This window comes from Lolium perenne, chromosome 3 (genome assembly GCF_019359855.2).
Source record: "Lolium perenne isolate Kyuss_39 chromosome 3, Kyuss_2.0, whole genome shotgun sequence".
In the NCBI taxonomy this organism is placed as follows: domain Eukaryota; kingdom Viridiplantae; phylum Streptophyta; class Magnoliopsida; order Poales; family Poaceae; genus Lolium; species Lolium perenne.
This window is the reverse complement of record NC_067246.2, coordinates 27,921,443-27,943,577: the sequence shown is the minus strand read 5'-3', so window position 1 is coordinate 27,943,577 and position 22,135 is coordinate 27,921,443. Positions and strand designations below refer to the sequence as shown.

The window sequence follows — 22,135 nt, the reverse complement described above, 5'->3', positions numbered from 1 at the left end:
TCATCGAGCAGGCCGTCCTTCTCCTGCCGACAGCTTTAGTACCCGATTGCACACGAACCGGTACTAAAGGTTACCCACGCGTCCTTATCCCACCGACAGTGGCGTCGTGCGCTACATACTTTATCTCATCGAGCAGGGCGTCCTTATCTCGCCGACAGCTTTAGTACCGGTTGCACCCACCAACCGGTACTAAAGGTTACCCACGCGTCCTTATCCCACCGACAGGGCGTCGTGCGCTACATACTTTATCTCATCGAGCAGGGCGTCCTTATCCTGCCGACAGCTTTAGTACCGGTTGCACCCACCAACCGGTACTAAAGGTTACCCACGCGTCCTTATCCCACCGACAGGGCGTCGTGCGCTACATACTTTATCTCATCGAGCAGGGCGTCCTTATCCTGCCGACAGCTTTAGTACCGGTTGCACCCACCAACCGGTACTAAAGGTTTGCCTCTGTCTTCCCGCCTATTTTCTTCCCACGCTTTCCACCGGTTCCCGCCTTTGTCTTCCCGCCTATTTTCTTCCCACGCTTTCCACCGGTTCCCGCCTTTGTCTTCCCGCCATTTTTTCACTATATATATGTAGGCTTGGCCACCATTTACATATCACATCTAGACTCATATCTGCAAACCTCATCATTCTCTCCCATGGCTTCCATCGCATCTCTAACCCCCCGGGAGGCGGAGGCGCTTTGCGCCTCGAACTACCCCTGCCCGCCGGGCTACCGCGTCCCGACCGGCTGGTTGCTAAGCGTCGGAGGCTGAACGCACTCTGCCCACTACTTCACTAGCTAGCCACGCACTCACGCCACATTGACCCAGCACTTCACTAACTAACTCCAGGTCGGCACCGGTGAGTTTAGAGGTAGCTAGAGGTAGAAGAAAGGGCTGAGAGATTCAGCCACAACAGAGGCGACCTTGCCGGAGTGTAGCGCTGAGTGTTAGGGTTAGGGTTATTGTTTTCTTCATTTGAATTGTTTTCTAATTGTTTTCTTAATTTTGCAGTGACATTGAGGTATGGAGGACGGCACCTTCGTCCGAGATGAGGAGGGGGAAGAAGCGGTGCAGCAATTGATCTATGAGAGTGCCCGTGGTCCGGAACCCGACGATGGAGATGACAACGAATTCCAAGACTTTCTGAATGATTTCGGCGAGGGACTTGAGTCTGAACAAATTAGAAGAGACAACGAAGTGTCCATCACAAACTCCGGCAAGGTGTATATCTATGTATCAATTAGTCTATATGTTCATCCCTAGATGCATTCATTTATTTGTATTGCACTTATTAACGAATAATTTTTTCTTTTAGCCTTCTGGATCATCGAGCAAGTCTGTTAGATCAAAACGAGGCCCGACGCGGGTGCTAAAGGGCGAGGGCAGGTTAGCCCTCACGGCATTCAAGGATAATGGTGAACCAGTGCAGCCCAAGGAGTTTTGCCGCAAATTTACAAGTCAATCCGGAGTTATTGTTAGGGACCATGTACCGATCAGCATTCAAGAGTGGCATAAGCCGAAGAACCCGGAGAGTGGTGCTAGTTATGTCAACGACACGATGAAAAAATTTCTTTGGGACACGCTCATGACAAAGTTCAGCCTACCGGAAGACATGACGGAAGGCCAGAAGAATAAAGTCAAGGAATGGACATGGAAGAAGATGGCCATACAATTCCAGAGCTTCAAGAAAAATTTATGGGACAAATATAAGAATGAAGATCCAGTATTCGATGATAATCTAGTGAAGATAAAAGATCACTGGGCCGCATTTAAGGAGTATAAGAAATCGTCTACTTTTGTGTCCCGGTCGAAGAAAAATACCGAAAATGCTGCAAAGAAGAAACTTCCGCATCATTTGGGGTCAGGTGGCTACAAGAGTGCCATTCCGAAGTGGACAGCGTTTGAGAATAAACTGATGGATCATGGAATCACTCCACGTACATGGACTGGCCCGAACGGTCCAAGTTCAGCTTGTTCGCTCATGGGGCAGGGTTGGACCCATAGACAGGGTTGATCGTTGCGAAGGGAAAATGGAAGGAAAAAATTGAGGCAATTGTACCGAAGCTTGTAGATGCAATTGAAAAGGTCAGAAAGGGAGAGTACATTCCCGATCGAGAGAATGACAAGCTGACAGTCGCTCTGGGGAACCCTGAACATGTTGGACGGGTACGAGCTCGCCCAGGTCTCACCATGAAGGAAGCGTGGCCGGACAGCGCTGACACTTATAGAAGCCGTTCGCGAAAGAAGAAGAAGGACGCCGACATTGTAACGGAGTTGTTATCTAGGGTGGAGGCTCTTGAGAGAAATCAGAGGGCACCTGATCAGCCGCTGTTTCTACAGGATCCGCAAGCCGATGCTACCCCATCTCAGCGAAGAAGCAGTGTCGGTTCCTCGCATCTTGACGGATGTGGAGGAAGCTACCCCGTGGATTATGTCACGGAGAAGACAGATTGCGAGCTACATATGTTAATCAGGACCGCGTCTGTTAAGGTGGCGGTCGGCTATGTGTACCCAAGTGAAGATGGAGCAATGCACCATCATATGCCCATTCCACCTGGTTGTGTTCGTGTCGGGGTGGATGAAGTTGTTTCGGGTTTTGAAAAAGTGGAGCTTGATATTCCTAGAGGTGAAGATGAGAGGACACTGGCCGATGTCAAGCACGGTTTCGCCCTATGGCCGAAGAAGTACGTCGTCCTTTTGCAAAGGCCACCGACTCCTACACATGAGCAGCAAATGCCATCGACTCCTCCTGGTGGCAGTCCTGGTGAGCAGCCAAGTCCACACCTACCTGAGAGGGACCCCAGCGTGAGTCCACCATCTCGAGATCCTCCGCGTAAGACAGCGTCCGTTAAGCGGAACGGTACGCCGCCTAGGAAGAAAGCTAGAAAGGAGAAACAACTGCCGCCTACTGAGAAGTTACCTTGGGAAAAAACTCCAGAGGAAAACGCGGAGGCCGTTCAGGCCGAGGTGAAGAAATTTTTTGCACCGAAAGTGCCAGAGATACCTTTCGAGAAGACACTAGATCGGGAGAAAGTTGTGCGTACCGTTGACAATCTATATGACCCTGTACCATCGCCGCCATCTGACTATGCGCGTTCTATTGAAAGGTCGTATGACAAGATGATCGAGGCGACAAAACCCGTTCAATCAGGTATCAGGGAGATAAAAGGGATACACAGTGTCTACCAGCTCGGACAACAACCCGTTCAATCGGTCGCCCCTCTCAAGGTGTTTGACGGGAAGACCGTTCAAAGTTCTCGACAAGACGCAACTGATTACGCCTTAGCTGAACGAGCATATCAGTTTGTTCAAGGGAAAGATTTGGTCGAGAATCTCAGGAAGGTACCAACATGTATGCGTAACTTGCATTCGTGGTACCTTAAGGCCTCAAAGGAAGGGATCCAGACTATCATGGTGCGAGTTAGGGAAGAGCACTACTTCCAGGAGTACTGTGTGAACGTTGACTTCGCCGAACTCTTTCAGTTATACAATCTCCGGGCCCTCGACAAATCAATCATCAGTTGCTATTGTCTGTAAGTGATTTATTTATTTAATTTGAGAAGTCGTTCATTGTCTGCAGATTATAATCTTTTGTGCGCTATATTATGCAGATCGAAGATGCTCGAATGCAAAAGGGACGATATCACAGACATTGGGTTCATTGACCCGAACACAATGCATGTTAAAACCATAGAGAATCCCCTCTATAACAAGGATACACCGCAGACTTTGCTAAGGTTTTTGAAGCGACAACGTGACAAAAAGCTAATACTTTGGCCTTACAACTTCGAGTGAGTCTTACTGTCTTATAACACATTATATTTTGCTCACCGTATGTCAAAATTTTAACTAATGACTTATATATATGACACTACATATTGAAACGTGCGTAGGTTTCACTTTATTCTTCTCGTCATCAATTTGGAAATTGGAGAAGTTGAAGTCTTGGACTCACTAAGCAAAAAAAAGGATCTATACGTGTCTTGTTTTTTAATGCTCAGAAGGTAATTTTAATTCTTATCGGTTTGTTTCGTTAATTTCCTGCTTTGAACTAATTGATGACTCTTTTATGCATTTTCTTTTATCGAGCAGCGTATGGCAAACTTTCATCAAGGAAGATACGTCCCGTGAATGGACACCGAAGCTGCGATGGCGTGCGAAAGTAAGTAGTACTACCTAGGTCCACACACCTTTTAATTATCATACTTGACTATTGTTTGATTGAATTATATTCTTGTAAAGAAATGCCCGCAACAACCTCCGGGGACCGATCTCTGTGGATTCTTCGTTTGCGAGTACATCCGCAGAATTGTCAACGAGAGAACGAATAATGAAAGAAATAAAGAGGTACAAAAACAATCTTCACAAATTTGTTTTGTTATCATAAGTTGTGCTGAGTTTCAGTAATAGTTGTTTCATGTATTCATTTGTATCTTATTCTTTTATAGTTGGCAAGAAAGCGGAACAAGCTCTCAATCGATGACCGCTTCATAGCAATAGGCGAGGAATTGGCGGGATTTTTCCTTCGGGACGTCATACCACCACTCGCAGAGCACCACTATGAATGAAGATGTACATGTTACATATATAGTTGACTCGAAGAGTACCACTATGCTACATGTAATAGACATATATAGAGTACGCCTCGGAGAGCACCACTATGCATGAAGATCGATCTTCATGCATAGTGCTACTTAATTTGCGATCTTATGCAATAACATGTGTGTTATATTATATGCACCAACTTGCTATGCATCATCTTGATCTTCATGTACTACCTAAACCCAAACGCGTTTCTGGTGCATCGACGCGATATGAAACAAACCGATATCCCTAAACCTCTCCAAAACCCTAAAAAGCCAATTCTCTGCCGCGGCAGAGATTTGGACAAATTCCCTGCCGCGGGGGGAACCTTTGGTACCGGTTCGTATTACCAACCGGTACCAAAGATCCTTAGCCCTGAGCTCTTCTGGTGGCCCACGTGGAGGCCCCTTTTATACCGGTTCGTAAGCAATCGGTACGAAAGGGGGGGGGCTTTAGTGCCGAATAATTTGTACCGGTTGCAAAACCGGTACGAATGCCCCTCTGGAACCGGTACGAATGGACGTTTTTCTACTAGTATGGCAATTGATTTGTAGATAGTCTCAAGTAGAGAGGGTATTTTCCACTAGTTCATTTTCCCTTATTTTTTTAATTTATTTTTCTAAAATGAAAATATCAGAGGACCGTAAATTTAAATTACCAACTTTTATTTTTATTTTTGAGGTCTTTGCGTCGAGATCTTCAAAACTTGATCCTAGTCCTATGTTAATAGGTTTTGATAAACTTTTTTTTTCTATTTTCAATATAAGTATGGATGTAAGTAGTGTACTTAACTTTGCTCGTGTTTGCACTGAGTTGTACTCGTACTTTCGGTGTACTTGGGTTCCACTAAAAGTGTACTTATACTTCAGCATCTTTGTATTTTCCACTGAGTTGTACTCGTACTTTGCATATACTCATGCTTTGTATAGTAAAAAGGGTATTTTCGTTCGATGCAACTCGGGAAGCAGGCGCAAGCGGGCGGAAAGCACCTCTCAACCAAGCTTTCCGTCGCGGCCGGTCCTCTTCATTTTTCTTCCGCGCTTCTTGGCCACCCTTTTTAAGTTATAGGGTTGTTGTTTGGTCTTCCGTATTTGAGAGATCTCGCATCGAGATCTTTAAAACTAGATCCTATCAAAATTTAAAATAGCGTGCTAAAAGAAATAGCGGTTGCATCTTCTAAATGGTATGTACACTATATCGTGCTAATATCGTGCTATATTTTAAATAGCATTTAAAAAAATACCAAATATAGTCTAAAAGTAGAAGATTTTAGTGATATATTCATACATGCATAATCACATGCAAAAAATAGTTCTTCAATTTTTAGAAACCTAACATCAACATTCCATGAGGCAACGACATAGTACAAATATTTATTAATAATTATCTGTGTTACCGATATCTATTATATACTAAAAGCACAATACAGAGGTTTAAAATAGAGGCACCACGTTAATCCACATCATTTAAATTATTTAGGCTGTTAGATGTATAACCTGTGGCTATGGTTTAATTAAAATTATAGACTACGTAACACATTAGACGTGACAGGACCAGTCAATCCACATCATTTAAATTATTTAGGCTGTTAGATGTATAACCTGTGGCTATGATTTAATTAATATTATAGACTACGTAACACATTAGACGTGACAGAACCAGTCAAGTTGCGAAACTCACCGAAACATTCTAACAAAAAAATCTCACGCGGAGGCATTGATCCATCTCCATCCATGATATATAAAGAAAGTTAAAAAAAAGCTCCCACCTAAAGTACCGTATAGATTGATCACTACAGATTAGCTAGCTAGCTATCACAAAATTGATCAACTAGCTTCCTACGTGACTGACCCAGCTAACTTAAAAGCATATCGGTCAATAAAAATAAAATCGTATATATGAGAAGCCAACTCAAAACTGATCGAAAATGATTTTTTTTTGACAACCTGTAGGAGATCTGCGCGTCATTTCATTAAGCAGGTGGTCGACGGCACGAGAGCGCCTGCCACACCCCACAAGCACCAGCAGAGAGAGCAGGACTATCATCGCCCCAACCCACGCCTACAAGCTCCCTAAGTTGTCCATTTCTCCAGAATGCCACGGGAAACCTCGAAGATCGGTCTGGTGCGGGCGTCGAACACTCGACCATTCCTCTCCAACCGGAGCGAACGAATGACCAGCAACACCAATGGGTTGAAGACCTTGCGGCTGCCATGCGAGGGCCACCAATCACGGAGTGACGATGCCGGTGCTGGCATGGTGGGCTGCCAACCGAGGTGCTGAAACGCGACAGCCCAAACAACCGCGGCAAAGGGGAAAATTAGCCTATGCATGGATGCGTGTTAAAACATAGCACGAGTTTTATTGACAGACCGGCGAGACATAGTTTTATAAGGGGATCTTAAAAATTAGACGGATTTATACGCGCTCTCTTCGTTCACTATTATAAGACCATGTAGACATTTCATTTAGACTAAGAGACATACAAAAAATTAATGTACCTACAGACCGAAGCGCCTATAGATATATTCATTTTAAAAAACTAAAACATCTTATAATAGTGAGAAGTAAGTATATATCTGCATCACCGAATAAATATAAAAAATGAAATTTTTTTTTGTTAGAGTTTTATTAATCTTGCTGGTTTTGAAAATGTGATTGACTTCCGAGAGTAGGACCTAAATGGTCTGATGCATGATGATTCCACATGCACAATCCTCGAAAGACAGACCGTCCAGACACTCTATCGTTCACTATTATAAGACCGTATACATATTTTATTTTATATATACTAGATACATATCAAAATGAATGAACCTGCACCTTGAAGCGCTTCTATGTACATTAATTTAGAAAAGGCTGAAACATCTTATAATAGTGAACGGATGAAGTATGTATATATCTACATCAGTGAATACATATACAATTTGAGAAAACGTAATTTGTAAGATTTTTACTCCCTTCGATCCATATTATTTTATGCTAAAATGGATGTATCTACAACTAAAATGATTTTAGATATCTCTATATTAGCATCAAAAAATATGAATCGGAGGAACTATTAACCTTGATGTTTTTAAAAATACGATTGATGATTTCGAAGAGTAGGACCTAAGTTAGTCGGGTGCACGTGATTCTAGAGCTACGATCCTGGCAAGATATACTGTGCAAACACTCTATCGTCAACTTGACAAATTATGAAATCAATCAGAAATACAATTCATACCTAGAATTCAGTCAACTTAAGAGCAGACGTAGTTCCAATCGTATAATTAAATCGATGATTGATTAAAAGCTTAGGACTATTCAATCCAAGCCATGTCATGCTAATATCAAATACATGCGATCGAGTTTGTAGAACCACTACATCAAAGATCGATGTAACATGGATAGATATATATACTATATATACTATACTAATTTGGCAACAAACTTCTTTTTTCTCAGAATTTTGGGATGGTTAGAGGATTAACCTGGTTCTGACACGTAAGGCTTTGGTGCTCTGTGTTTTATTTGTGTGGACTGTTTGGTGCTCCCTAGAATTTCTGCCAAAGCTGAGAGTTCGTATGGTAGGCTGCCTTGGTTCTTCTTGTGTGCTCATAGCTCATACGTGGCTGGGACCCACTCTAAAGATGATTGATGGTATTGCACGCTCTGTCAGCCGTCACCGCTTTGACTGGATTTTGGGTCCTCTCCGCGTGTCCCTCTCCAACTAACGAGCTGGTGTCGTGTCAATTTGTTGGAGACTCCCCACATCTGCTTCCAGTTCGACCTCCTCCACATCGTTTACCTCGCCCCAGCTTGGTCCGGCGACGACCGTCCGACGTCACCATGGAGAGGAGGGACAGGAGGAGGTGACGGCCTCCAGCTGCTCCAACGCCTCTACCTCCTCCTACGGCCTCTCACCTCCCGCGGATCCCCTCCTCCAAGCGCTTCAAGCCGCTTCGCCGCTCGCGGCCACCGCCCCACGATTGTCGCGGATCCCGGCTTCTGGACTCCTGGCCTCTCCGACAACAAGGTCACCTGCGTGCCTCCCCTACGGCCGTGCCACCGTACGCTGACGTGTGGGAGCTCATCAAGCGCCCGTCCCCGCCGCCGCTGCGATGGTCCACTTCTCAGTCAAGGAGCGCGCCCGCAAAGAGCTCCTAGCCGCGGGCGACATGGCCGACGACAACGCCGCCGCACTGACGCGGTTCCAGGCGCTGAGCTCCCTATTTTGGTGATGCATCACCCATGCCCGACGCCTGTCACCGGAGTAGGATGCGACGGGCCGCGCTTCCAAAAACAACGGCGCGCGGCTCCAGCCACCGCAGCAACTTCCAGCAGACGAGAGAGCCTCTCCTCGCTCCCCTCCACCTAAAGCTAGAGCCTGACGGAAACGAAGTAGAGGCACCACCTGGGCACCGGGCGGAGGAGGATAGTAGCCGGTGGAGGATTCGATGCGCGGGTATGCTCTCATCCACCTTTGCTCCCTCCTTTCCATGACCACCCTTGGTTGGTTCACCTCAACCCCTTCCTTCACCCTGCGTCTCACTCTCACCTCCTCTTTCTCTGGCAGTAGTGGCAGACGGCGCAAGGACGGGGACGGCCGCGTTGGCAGCGAGACCGGTAGCGACGTCATAGGTTTTCCGTGCGTATGTACTCCATCCTCCACTATATGCCTCTCCTGTCTCGCCTCCCCTCTCTGTTTCTGTCAATTTTCAGGTAGCAACAACACTGCAGGGGTGAAGAGTAATTAGTGCCCCTTCTCGAACATAGCTACCTCGGTCTTGGACATCAGATTTCCATTGTGTTGTAGCGAACCCCTGGCCTTGGTGCATCATGATGGAGTTCTATGTCACTACAGACAGTGGGGTTTGTGGAGCAGCCACGCTTGGTTGTCGATTTTCTAGGATGAGGAGGCATGCAAGGTCTCCGTGGTATTCATCTAGGGTCCACATGGAACGCAGGGATTCACGATGACACATATAGATTTGAGAGGTTTCATGGAGTGTTGCTTTGCTCCAATTTTTAACAGTTTGGACAGATAGGTTTGGTTCAGCCACAGTTTTTTAGTTTCCCTCCACTGAATTGGTTTGGTTTATGTGGTGCCCCTAATGCTATTTACTCTAAATTAAATAGGTAATGATCCATTTTCCTTAGAAGAAAATTGCAGGAGCATATAATTAGTATAGAAACTATAATTTCATCTATAGTTAGACAAGACTGTAACTAATATCTGTCTCATGTAGCTTTATTATGTGTATGTATGAAAGCCTAGAACAATGTACCAACTTCTATATGATAGTAAAGTTTTGGAAAAGAAAGATATATATACAATGGTAAATGTACTATTTCAATCGTGCTTCTTCAGTTCTAGCTAAAATTTGCATAATTCTAGAAAATAGATCTACTGAAGTAATGTAAGCCATTTAAGAAATAATAAAACCATTACTCAATGCAGTTGTTCTCTTGTTTCTACGTATCTCATATCAACCAGTTGAATCTGTGTTTTACCATTGATTGATGATCTATTATATTACACCGGTTTTTCAAAAAAAATTCTAGATGGTATATAATCATATTTGTGTTTGCATCCGTTCTTTTCGATCTCTTGCTGTTGGAATTCTGTCATGACAGCAGGAACTGTAAGATGGTATATTAATGCCAAGAAAGTTATGTTAGAGTGGTTAGTGGTGAATTCATATAAGAGTGGTTAGTGATGTATTAGGATAGCATAAAAGCCATACATTGATCGCTCAGCTGCCAAGAACTCTCAAGATCTCTCAGGCTTCAGTAGCCTAAGATCGTAGATCACTAGAAAGAGTAGAAACTCAATGCTATTATATCCTGGCCATTCCAATTTCTTTCTACTGATTGTACTAGGTACCTAGGACATGTTAGAGACCAGCGAAGAGCTGCCACGTGACCTGTATCTTCTGCAATCTTCTGGTTGAGGTAAAAATGCCCTAATGCTCACACTTCAGAAACATTGTTTCCATGTGTGATCTTTAGTACATATTAGAGGAAGGTGGAAATAGGGTGCTCAAAATAAATCTGTTTATTTCTATATCTCTCTTTTTGCATGTGATTCCCTTTTGCAGCACATTCACTTTTCGTTTCTCTTTATCCTGGTAGGAGACTTGTGAGTGCTACTGCGAGTGGAAATGTAGTGTCTCAGAGAGAGTCATGAGGTGATTGGGTAAACTCCTAACGCTGCACAATCCATCTAATGGACATCCCTTGCTCACGTTGTGACTCCCCTTATTGTCTCCAACCACCTCTATATTGTAGATATAGTTTTAGTTATGTAGTAACATAGTTAATCTTGCCTTCTGTAATATAAGAGTTTGTTTGTACAACAAGTGGGAAAAAGTGACCTGAACAATCTTCGGTATTTTAGTCTGGCAGAACAAACATGGAGTAACTAATTTGTTGTTCTTAGAAGAATACTCTTCCTGCTATATATTTAAAACTCCAAGCTATACATATTCCTGACACATGGACTTACAGGTTTGATTACTGAACTTTACAAGTTTCAACTGTGCTGAGGTTCTTTGCTTGCAATTCTTTAGCATTTAGTAATTGATCTCAACTATGCGGTTGCTGTTATTTCAAGATAACAACTTGAGGCTGAAGGCCAACAATAGACACACGAGATATTTTGATTTTTTGCAACCAGTGAATTCTTGATCTGGACAAATAACAGTGTAATTTATCCTCCTTCAGCTTTTCTCAATTAGTTTGTATGGTACTATGCAAATGATGCTAAATTAATTTTGTTGTTGGCGTTTGGCAGGAAATTCTGCAACACGCGTCGGAAGGAACGTTAATAGGTCTGACCTGAACCTTTAACGACCTCTCTGGTCATCCAACAAGTACATGAAGGCAATCTACGGAGCTCCAAGAGATCCCAGGTTGTGGAACCAAGCTCATGACCTTGGTGCAGTTCCCGCATTGTATGGAGCACATGAGAACAGAGCTACCTAACTTATGATCCCATACTTCTGTTCAAACCTACAGAGTGGCACCGGCAATTGTTAACCAGATCCCTGAGCACGGGTTATTCCTCTTGGGCCAGCTCTTTATCAAACTCTGAAGCTGAAGTCCATGACTACATATTTTTTTAAGGGTCCATATATAATTATCATATTCTTTTGTGGGTTGGCATTCTCTTGCAGCAGAGGTGTTGTCTTGATAAATGTAGTCGCATGGTGATATTCTATTGTCATGAACAGTTAGGAACCTGACACTGGCTTGATATGGATTATAACTGTGTGAACATTTCTATTTTTCATTGACATTGTAATCATGATTCATGCATTACGTTCTACCCTGTTTGAAATACTTCTTGCTATTGTCATATCTTTTCCCGAAATGGTGATTGGGATTGGCATATTTACTCCAGCCAATTTAGTTGATCCATGCGTAAATACTATCCATGCACAGCTAAACATGGTATGATACCTTTGATATTGTTAAATCTTACATGTATGGTAACAATGCTAGCTGAAATGTGTATCTTTTAGGATTTCTTCAGTATTATAATTCTAAGAGTTAGGAAACTACCCCAAGTATGGGGTAAAGTTTTAACATTATAAGGATAGAAGTAATGCAAGTCTCAGTAAAAGCACATGAATGTAATCCAATTAAAGACTAACTGATGTGACTCAAGCACAGGAATGCCACAAAACTGTTGTCATCAGCAGTAGAACAACCTCAACCTAATCTCAGGGTCATAAGCGGTAGAACAGCCTCAACCTAATCTCAGTGCCATCAGCGGTAAAATAGCCCTAACCTTATCTAAGGGTGTAAGAGCGAATCCCCCACTAGCACGACAACGCTCATGCTTTTTCTTCTCTAAATCGTATTTTTTTTTGAAGATTCTGTGCGGTGTACATTCATTTTTCAGCATGATAATGCATTATAGATTGAAAACGGCGAGGATCACGACTACTTCTTAGCCGACTGCAAGTGCTAATTTTCTTTTCATTCGGAATGCCAAAATTGTAGGGGCTAATAAGTAAACATCGGATTAATTTACAAGTAAAAATTAGATAGCTACTTCTGATAACTGTATGCCATTTCTCTCAACTTGATTGTTCATGTATTCTTTGTAATCAGAATGTACAAATAATTTGCTTTCAGCGTGTTTAGGCAAGCTGGCAGCTCTAGATTAAACTATCGTGTGTATTATAAGTTATAACATTGGTTATATTTCGTCTTTTGATTATGGATGGAACAATTTTTTTGATTATTTCCGATAATTTTCTTGGGTCAAATCCTCCCTAATTTCCTTTGTAAAGATTAATTTACAATCAGCTCTACATGATATTGTTCTTATAGCAGGTAGTGAGACATCAAATGCGCAAGCCAGTGATATGCTCTCATCACTCAGGAGTTTCTATTACAATTTTAAATGCTAGAGCAGGTCCCGAATGTACTGATCAGCCCTTTCGATTTTTTTTTAAATTTCTTTCGCTGCAATTGTATATGTTTGAAGTCAATTGCCTTTTATATGACAAAATGTAGGAAAATACTTCTGCAAACCAAATTGTAAAGCCAATTAAATGGTTATTTATTGTTTTGATTTACAATAATTGTATGTTAATTGTTAAGCCTGATGGTACATATAAAATCAATTGCTATCATTTGTTAATTTATTGCTCTAAGTGGTATGCCATAATCGTGCTCCCAGATGTCTCTTAAGATATCACTGAATGATTGTAAAACCACATGTAGTGTCACCTTGATGGAACTCTTACAGGAAGGAGGGACAGTAAGATAGACTGAAAATCATCTTCTAGGTTTACTGAATTGCTAGAACAAGCGCAATATGATGTATTTTCCACCATCAGAGTCATGATCTAGGACTAAGACATCCTCTTCACCACCACATTGGGATATCTATGCATTGTGTGTCAATGGAGCACTTGGTCTTTATGATAGATATCCTACTTTTCCTCAAAAAAAAAAAGATATCCTCTGCCATGTATCTCACGGAGAGAATGATAACAAAATGACCAAGTATTTCATGATAGGTCTTGAGGGTAAGCCCTTCCTCATGGTTTCTGGTTATTTACATTCAACTTCTTTTTATTGTCATCCTTCTTTGTTTCATAGAAGATTTTTATTCTGAATGCAAGATCTTGTGCTTTGTTTTTTGAGTTGTGGTGTGTTGTTAACCCGGGTGAGGTGTCCCTCCTTCGGGTTGTTGTTCTACGCTGTCTATCCGGAGTGTTCCAGGTCGATTAGGCTTTCTTCTGTTAACAAGGAAGGTGAGGCAGATTCTCAGCTTTGGGCTGAGCCATTTTTTTCGCACGGCTTCCGCGTGGTCCACCTTCACGCTTACTTGAGGCAAGGTGATTTTTCCGCTCCTCATGTCCTTGCGGTTGGAGATTGTTGTTTCTTCTTCTTTCCTCATGTCCCTGAACATGGGTTGTTGCTCTCGGACCATCTCGAGAGTGAGCATTCAATGTATGTTGATATTACCATTCAGGTTCATGCAATACAAAAAAGTTTCAGTAGTTTTAGTTTGTAATAAAGTAGTTGTTCTTTCATTTGTTCAATAAGAATTTTTTTGCCCGATCAGATTAAAAAAGACATTGACAAACTCTACATATTTTAGTGTGAGAGGACAACATAGAGGGAGCATTGTCTGATTTTTTTTTTCTTGATTCCTTGAAGTTATTGGTTCTTCTCTATTTGCATGGGCATGGAAAACTCAGATCAACCAACCATTTATTTGGTACTATCTTTTGCATCCTTGTTCAATTATTTATATTTTTGTATCAACCAAAACACTGGGCTAAAAATCTGCATCGTTGATTGTTCTCTTGGTGGGAGTGTAGCTGTGTTCTGTCACATAGCTTTCTTTATATAGTTTTACTCTTCAACTCCCCACTATGTTATGCCCAGTCAAGTTGTTTCTGAATGTCTATCGCGTACAGGTTTGTCCTTGGCATCTCACATTTGCATCATTTAGATAACTGGTGAACGTACATTATTTTGGCAAATACAGAAAAAAATAGAAGTTTTTTTTTTTTGAAACATAGAAGTTGTTTTTACTGAATAAGTTTTTCCGCTTCTTTTCCAAGTGAATTACTGCCACGTCCTAAAACAGTTTGATCATGATAGGGCGAAGACGACAGACATATAGCTTAACTTCTTCAACGTAAATTCTTTTGCGACACCTTAGACAGATGAATATTTGTAATACTTTTCTTAATATAATCCTACTTGTCTTTCTTTTTTCTTCAAGAACTTGTGAGCTTCTCCTAGAAACTGATGAATTCATGTACTGGTTTGTTGATTAATTGTGTGACATGTAAAGTCTCGAATCCAACATAAATGGAAATAAGACAGAGAGCTGAGTCTTTCTGATGCTTGCTTATTTACCAATTATTGTGTGAGTACATGCTTCTAACTTCACCTCACGCCATAAACGGAATCCCAATCATGAGCGCAACTGTATTTACTTGTTCAGTCGCCTGAGTGAGCTTTCTCCACAATATGGATGTGGTTACTGTTCAAAATCTTAGTTATTATTACTAGACTTAATTTTTGTGTGACTACCAATTATTATTACCAGAGTTAATTTTTGTGTCTTTTGATGCGCTTATTTACACCATTCTTAGGATCAACTTTTTAAGCACGTAATTGTATAAAAAAAATTAACCACCTTAAAACACATTATTTAAACAACAAAGTATTCATTACTTGTATCAATTCAAGTACTATTTACACTATATCATTGTACAATCGGCGCGGCGTGCCGCCGCGCCCATTTATGCTAGTTTAAATAAAACAGATCAAAAAATAATGTACCAAAATAATTGATGTTCAATAAACTTGAAGTGGTACTTCGCTATCTTTGACTAACGTGGTATAAATATGTTAATGGAAATATTGGATAGAAAAAATGTGTGTAAGTACAAAAGTATTTCTCGAAAATAATATTACTATTTTTATCTCTCTATTTATCATTAATTTTTGAATATGATAATATAATAAATGGTCAAAACATTATTTTGGAGACTAATAAATATTTAAAATGTCAAACTTCTTGAAACTACTCATATAATGTGCTGAACAAATATGGAACAATGTAACAATTCTAACGGCTTAATTTGGCCTACCTATCAACAAGGATGATTATTCTCCTTTTAGTTCATGAAGAAAATGTATGAGTATGAATTAATTACCCTCGCAGAAAAATCTAACATCACATAACAACTATATTTCTATGTATTGAGATAATAATATCACTTACAAAACAAAAACACATGGATGTTTGAACAAACAAGTAATGATTATACTCATATCTGTCACATTTGGTATATCGCTAAACGAGTGATAGTCATAAAACTGTATTAATTCATTTCAAATAATGTGATAACATTGATATTATAACTTCTTCTCAACATGCTAAAGTTGATGCCCTCGCATTTGCTAGGGCCACATTGCTAGTTATCTCTGAAGAGAAACAAACAAATTGAAGTTCATTTGCCACAACAAATAAACTGCAACTTCTTCTTTTCCTAATACGGAAAAGCCAAAACTTTGTGCCAATAGGGTGTAGAAACAGGGAGCTAACTCTACGACATTTTAGCGCGATATAACATGCTATTTCACAAATAGTGAGCAAAAATACTAAAATTAAACATGCACCATCAAAATATGCTATAGTGCGTAATTAGCACAGAATAACGCACTATTTTAAACCTTGGATCCTACGATTGATAGGTGATAAACTATTTTTTTGTATTTTTAATACTGGTATGGTTGTACACTCAAGTTGTGTACATAATTGTGCTCATATTTGCACTGAGTTGTACTCGTACTTTTGGTGTAGTTGGGGTTCCATTAAAAATGTACTTATACTTCAACGTCTTTGTATTTTCCACTGAGTTGTACTCATACTTTGCATGTACTCCCGAGTTCACGTCTTCGACTTTTTGTTCACCATGATACCGATCTTCATCATCGTGTGCGGCAACCTCTTTGTGGTAGTCAATGTCATTATGCTCTTCTTCCCTATTTCCGACTGCCGCTGCCCCATTGACGTCCGCATCATCATCTTCATCACTCATCCACTAAGTGTGGCCCTGGATGAAACCACTCACGTTACTAGTTTGTATCTTCGACATGGACACAATATTTTTATACGGTCATTTCGATACATGTTGGCTGCCGCGTTTCTCTCATCTTAATGATCATTATTGTCTTTACGGCAGGATAATTGATTAGTACTATCCATTAATTTTCATGGAAAATTTTGACATGACCTTGATAGAAATAGGACCTACGAGGAGTGCTAGAAATTTGCCGAAATTAAAACTTAACGAATCAATATTTCGACAAAACATTGGCGGATCACTTTCATTTCATCACATCATTTGGTCGCAAGCACACGCAATCCCATATATGTGCAATCGGAGTCGCCAATTTCAAAGTTTCATATGCATAGCCGATTTCATCCACAAATTGTTAATTAGTCACATATTAGGTTAATATATAAGTACATGAGATCAAAGATCACCGAAACGCCACGTCGACCAATTGATATTGAGCTATTATTTTCTAGATCTATATCTAGATAGTGGAGTGGTTCATACCTGGTAAATCTAGATCTAGATAAAGGGGCTGGTGCATGTAGGAGAGGGAGATTTGCTAAAATACATCAAATATTGTTGGTGAAATTGGCTAAAATAGGGGTCGGGGAGGGGGGAAATGAGATGGGAAGTGAGGAGGGTCTTGTTTGATTGGGGAGGAGTGAAGTGGGAGAGGTGTGAGGGAGAGAAGTGAAGTGAGGTGGGTCTAATAAAACTCCAGGTTACCACCAGCGCACCAAAATAATGGTGCCAACGGTAATGTGTGAATCGACACCGAATTGGTCCGGGCCGGACCTAGGAATACCGCCGGCGTATGGGCCCGAGTTGCGTCAGCGATAGAAGAATACCACTAGCGCAGCTCTTGGCCGGTGCACCGGCGGTATTTCCTGGGCCCAACCCAGATCGGTTCTAGTTTTATCGCTGACACAGTTACCACCGTCACGCCTAAAAAGGTGTGCTCCGGTGGAAAACATCACCGGCGTGAACTTTTTTGGGCACACGTGATAACCCTGGGACTATAGTTGTTTTCTTAGTAGTGCGAGGTCATGTTGCATGTTCTGTGGGAAAGGAAGAGGGATGGTAGCTGTCGGTGGAGAAGATCTTGGCAAGATGGTGGCAATGGCGGGGCAAAAGTCGATGCCCTTAGAAGGGATGGGGGCGGCCTCTATGAATGCATACGCCTCTTTCCAGGGGCGTGCCATTAATGGCGGCGCGAAAGCCCAGCCGCGGAGCCACATGGCTGGAGAGGCGGCGACGACCACCGGGTCAACTGGTTGAGACATAGTACTGGAGAAAATTGTCTTTTTATTTTCTATAATGTTGCCAGACAAGTGAGATCTAGGTCCACGTCAGCGGGTTCACTAACTATCATGCCACCGCATCCCTTATAATAGGCCCCACCCGGTTTAGCGCATTCTGTAAAAACCCTCGCAAAATCTAGTGTGGTGGTTTTATGCTATTAACTCAGTCTAGGACGGGGCCGTTGTCCGCATAGTCGCTGTGGTCATCCCCATCCTACAAGGACGACGATAAGCCATAGTTGGATTTTCCGTCGACATCGATGATGGCGCCACTGTCCTGCGCCGACCACACTTGGCGTACTCGTCGTTGGCAGCGGAAACAACAATGTTTGCGGACATCGCCATAGCGTTGGCGCGAGTCCCGGGCTATCCTACGGGTTGTTGGGGGCATGGACTGCTGCCTTCCCGAGGAGGTACCCGACCACCTTCTTCTGCACCTCTGAAGGTGGTAGCGGTGCCGGGGCAACCGAAGAAAAGCCAGCCTGGAGGAGGTGACGACTCCTCCTTTTTCGTGGCACAAAGCCGCTACTCCAGCTTGATGGGGTGAGAGTTTATGCGCCCCGAGATCGGTACGGCAGCGCCCGCTGCGCCATCTTCGGCACGATGGGATGGAAGCTCCCACGCGACGAAGAAGACGAGCATGTTGGCGTTGCCACGGGCGTTCTCGGCGGCAACTCCCGATGTAGAGCGGCCACCGCGTCATATGCTGCGAGGGGCGCACCGGCCATGTGGCCATACTGCACCAGCACGACGTCGACGTTGCGGCCCCTCTATCGGTCGCGATGGCCGTAGCGATTGTAGGGCCGCCGTACAAGCCGTAGGTGGTGACAAGGGCCGCCTTGCATTCTGCCTTAAAGAATGCCCCCCACATTTGGCTGCGGGCGGCATAGATGGGGTCCACATGCGCCTTTGGCGTGAGCTAGCTCCGCCGCCAGTGCACATAGTCATGGTAGGCGTGTCCCTCTGGTAGCGGCATCACAATGTATCCCCGAGTGCTTTTCTTCTAGTGCCCGGGAGCCGCCAATCTGGTGGGACGACGAGCCCCGCCTCGCACAGCGTGTGCGCCTCCCAGCGCGTCAGGTTGCGCGAGGAGTCATTGCTTCCGTCAGCCGCCCTGCTTGCTTCGTAGTAGTTTTCCATGGCTAGGGTTTAGGAAAAGGAAATGGCAAGACAACCATTGTCGGTGCCCCCGTTCGACGGGGCAGACACGGAACCAGTCAGTTTATCGGCCCCTCAAGCGTCGGCCCGATTTGGAGGCACCGGTGAAAGTTGATTTTGGGCATGAGCCCCTAAAAGCCATTTGGAGGCTCCTGGTGAGATGCTCTTGCTTAGAGCATCTCCAGTCGCGTCCCCCAAACAGTCCCCCAAACGGCGCCGGATCGAATGTTTGGGGGACGTATTTTGTTCGTGCCGCATTTAGGGGACGTCGCTCCCTAGCCGTCTCCCCCAAATGCCGTCCCCAATCAGAAATTCAAATAGTTTGCATTCAAAAGAGATCGTTTCCGCCGAATCGTCGCGATCAGAGTAGCGGCGATCAAAGTACTGGGCGCGCGATCATATTACAGATCGGTGGTGCATGCTAAATTAGAAGAAGTGGCTGGGCGACAGCAACGCATCCTGAGTCGACGTAGGCCCGTCGATCACGATGAACTCTTCGCGATCTGCCCGGTGTACATGCTCCGTCTGCTCCGTCGCCGACGCCGAGGTAGAGGCCGACGCAGGTGTAGTAGCAGATGTTGTCGTAGACGCGTCTGCCGGCTATTCCTCCGGGGTTGGGGTTGCTGCCGCTGCCTGGGCCGCCGCCTCGGCTGCCGCCATTTTGGCTTCGATGTCGTCGAGGATTTGGCCTTTGAAGAAGTTGTGCGCTGACCGCGTCCAGGGAGACATTCCTTCTGTCGACGCTCTCAGCTGGGACATGTCGTCCCTGCGTTTCTTGAGCTCCAACTTCTCCTCTTTCTTCTTGAACAGCGCCGCCCACCTTTCGTCGGCCTTTTTGTCGCGGGAGAGCAAGGTCGAGGAGACCTCGACGAGGCATTTTGTGATCGACGCCTGCGTCTTCTCGGACGATGCAGCGTCGGCCAAGGCGGCCTTGGCAGCCTTGTTGCCGATAGGACGCCCTGATGATGTTGCCATCGGCGCATCCAGATCAATGGCGTCTTTCCCCTTCGACAAGGAAAGGCGCGTCAACTGCCATTTGTGGTTCTTCTTGAGCTTGCAATAGCAATGCATCAGCGCGAACGACTTATGCCGTTCCGACAACTTCCGGTACATATCCATGGCCTTGTCGAACCAACCAAAGGAAACACAATCATTTCGTCAAACAAAATGTAGGTGCTATAGATTATCTAAGAAAGAGTCGTACCATTTGGCTAACGTCGATGCCGTTGTCACCTCTGGTCTCGATCTCGTGATGGAACCCATGGAACATGTTCACCGATGCCTGGATGATGGCCCATCGCGTCGATATTGCCTTTTGGCTCCTCTTCATTGTCACTTTGTTGGAGTCGCTGTTGGTCAGCTTGCGCTCATCGAACTCGGCCTTGATCCTCGTCCAATACTTCCCATACTTTTGGTTGGCGTCGATGATGGAGTCGTGGCTCACCGTCGCCCACGACTCGCACAGACATTGATCCTCTAGAGGCGTCCACTTGGGGCCTCGTGTGCTTGAAGCCTTCTTCTTCTTTCTCACGCCGTCCGCGTCAACCTCCACGAGATCATCCTCACCGGCACCCTCCTCCTCCTCTTCCTCGCCGCCCTCTTTGTCCTCGTCGTTGTCGTCGTCCTCCACCCCCTCCACCACCACCACCTCCTCCTCCTCGTCCTCCTCCCCCTCCTCCTCCTCCTCAGCACCGGTGCCGTCGAATTCGAGCGGCCCCCTGCGGCCACTGAACGGGGCGCCGTCCGGACCTGGTCATGGCTCACGCTGGGGCGCTTGCTCGTACGCCAGTGAGTAGAAGACGGAGTTGGGGTTGAAGCCGCCATGCGGCAGTGCATCCTGGTAGTGCGGCGACAAGTTAGGCGTCACGCACCCGGGAGTGGCGGAGGGGCTGTCGTTGTAGAAGGCGGATGTCGACGGAGAGACCACTCCCGGAACGTACGACGGCACCGTCTTACTCCATGGGCTCGCGTTGGTGGCGGCGATACACCCGGCTATCAAGTGCTGGTGCGCGCGCGCCGCCAGCGCCTTCTTCTCCTGCTGCGCCGCCCTCCATCCTTTCCGCTCCGCCGTCGAGATCTTCCAGCGCAGACAATCTTGATGCCACTGATCATCGGTCCAGCCTTCCGGCTTCTTCTTCGGAGCCGGCGCCTTCCGCGGCTTCGCGAACGGTGCCTTCGCCCCTTACGTCTCATTGTCCAGCGGCTTCTTGGCCGCTTTCTTGGCCATTTTTTGGGGGCTGTCGGCGGCGCCATGGATGGGGAGAGCGTAGCGGCGGCGGCTGGAACAGAGTAACGATGGCGGGAGGGGGAAATGAATCGGCGGGATAGGAGGTGAAATGTGTTGGGACGCCAGAAATGCGCGGCGGGCTAGGCGCGATGTGGTGGGAGAGGCGCGATTTAGCGGGAGTGGGCGACAAATTTTTTCTGTGCCGCTGACGGGTCGGCCCCGCGTCGCTTCGCCTCGTTTTTCGTTGTGTCTGGCGTGCCCGGAGCGTCCCCTGTGTAGCGGGGACGGGCTCGGGGCGCCAGACACCGTATCGGGCCACGCCGGATAAAAAACGGGTTTGGAGAACGCGGATGGAATTTTTTTTTTGTCGGCGCACCCCAAATCGCTTTGGGGACGGTTTGAGGGACGCGACTAGAGATGTATCTGAATGAGGCGTGTCTGATAGTGTACGTGCACGCCATAGTATAGTACTATTAGTTACATGTCCGAAAAATATTTTACTTTGCACATCTTTTATTGGATTTCACAGGGTGGCGATGAGTATCCAAATTTACTGTGTAAAATTAGTGTCCACAATTAATTCACAGGCTGGCGATGAGTATCCTAGCCGTTGCCCGACCCACCAACTTTCCATTTTTGTCTCCTTCGAGATCTACAAAACCCATCGCTCCCCCGAAGAGAGAGCGAGAGAGAAGCAATAGACGGCTCGATTCCGGTTGCCCGACCTGCGATCCGTAGAAACCTCTCCAATCCGTCACCTGCTGCGCTGCCTTTGCTGTC

The 22,135-nt window shown here is 44.7% G+C and overlaps 1 protein-coding gene across 1 annotated transcript; it reads left to right on the top strand.

Moving 5' to 3' along the window:
- Window positions 1-2,632: 2,632 nt before the first annotated feature.
- Window positions 2,633-4,089, top strand: LOC139837493 (uncharacterized). The gene is made up of 2 exons (XM_071826920.1): window positions 2,633-3,526; window positions 3,605-4,089. The coding sequence occupies exons 1-2, from the start codon at window positions 2,727-2,729 to the stop codon at window positions 3,786-3,788; spliced, it is 984 nt and encodes a 327-aa protein (XP_071683021.1). The 5' UTR covers window positions 2,633-2,726; the 3' UTR covers window positions 3,789-4,089.
- Window positions 4,090-22,135: the final 18,046 nt, after the last annotated feature.

Coding starts and splice junctions, on each gene's coding strand:
- LOC139837493 (XM_071826920.1), top strand. CDS start 2,727: ATGCCATCGACTCCTCCTGGTGGCAGTCCTGGTGAGCAGCCAAGTCCA. Junction 3,527..3,604: donor ATCATCAGTTGCTATTGTCT/GTAAGTGATTTA, acceptor TATATTATGCAG/ATCGAAGATGCTCGAATGCA.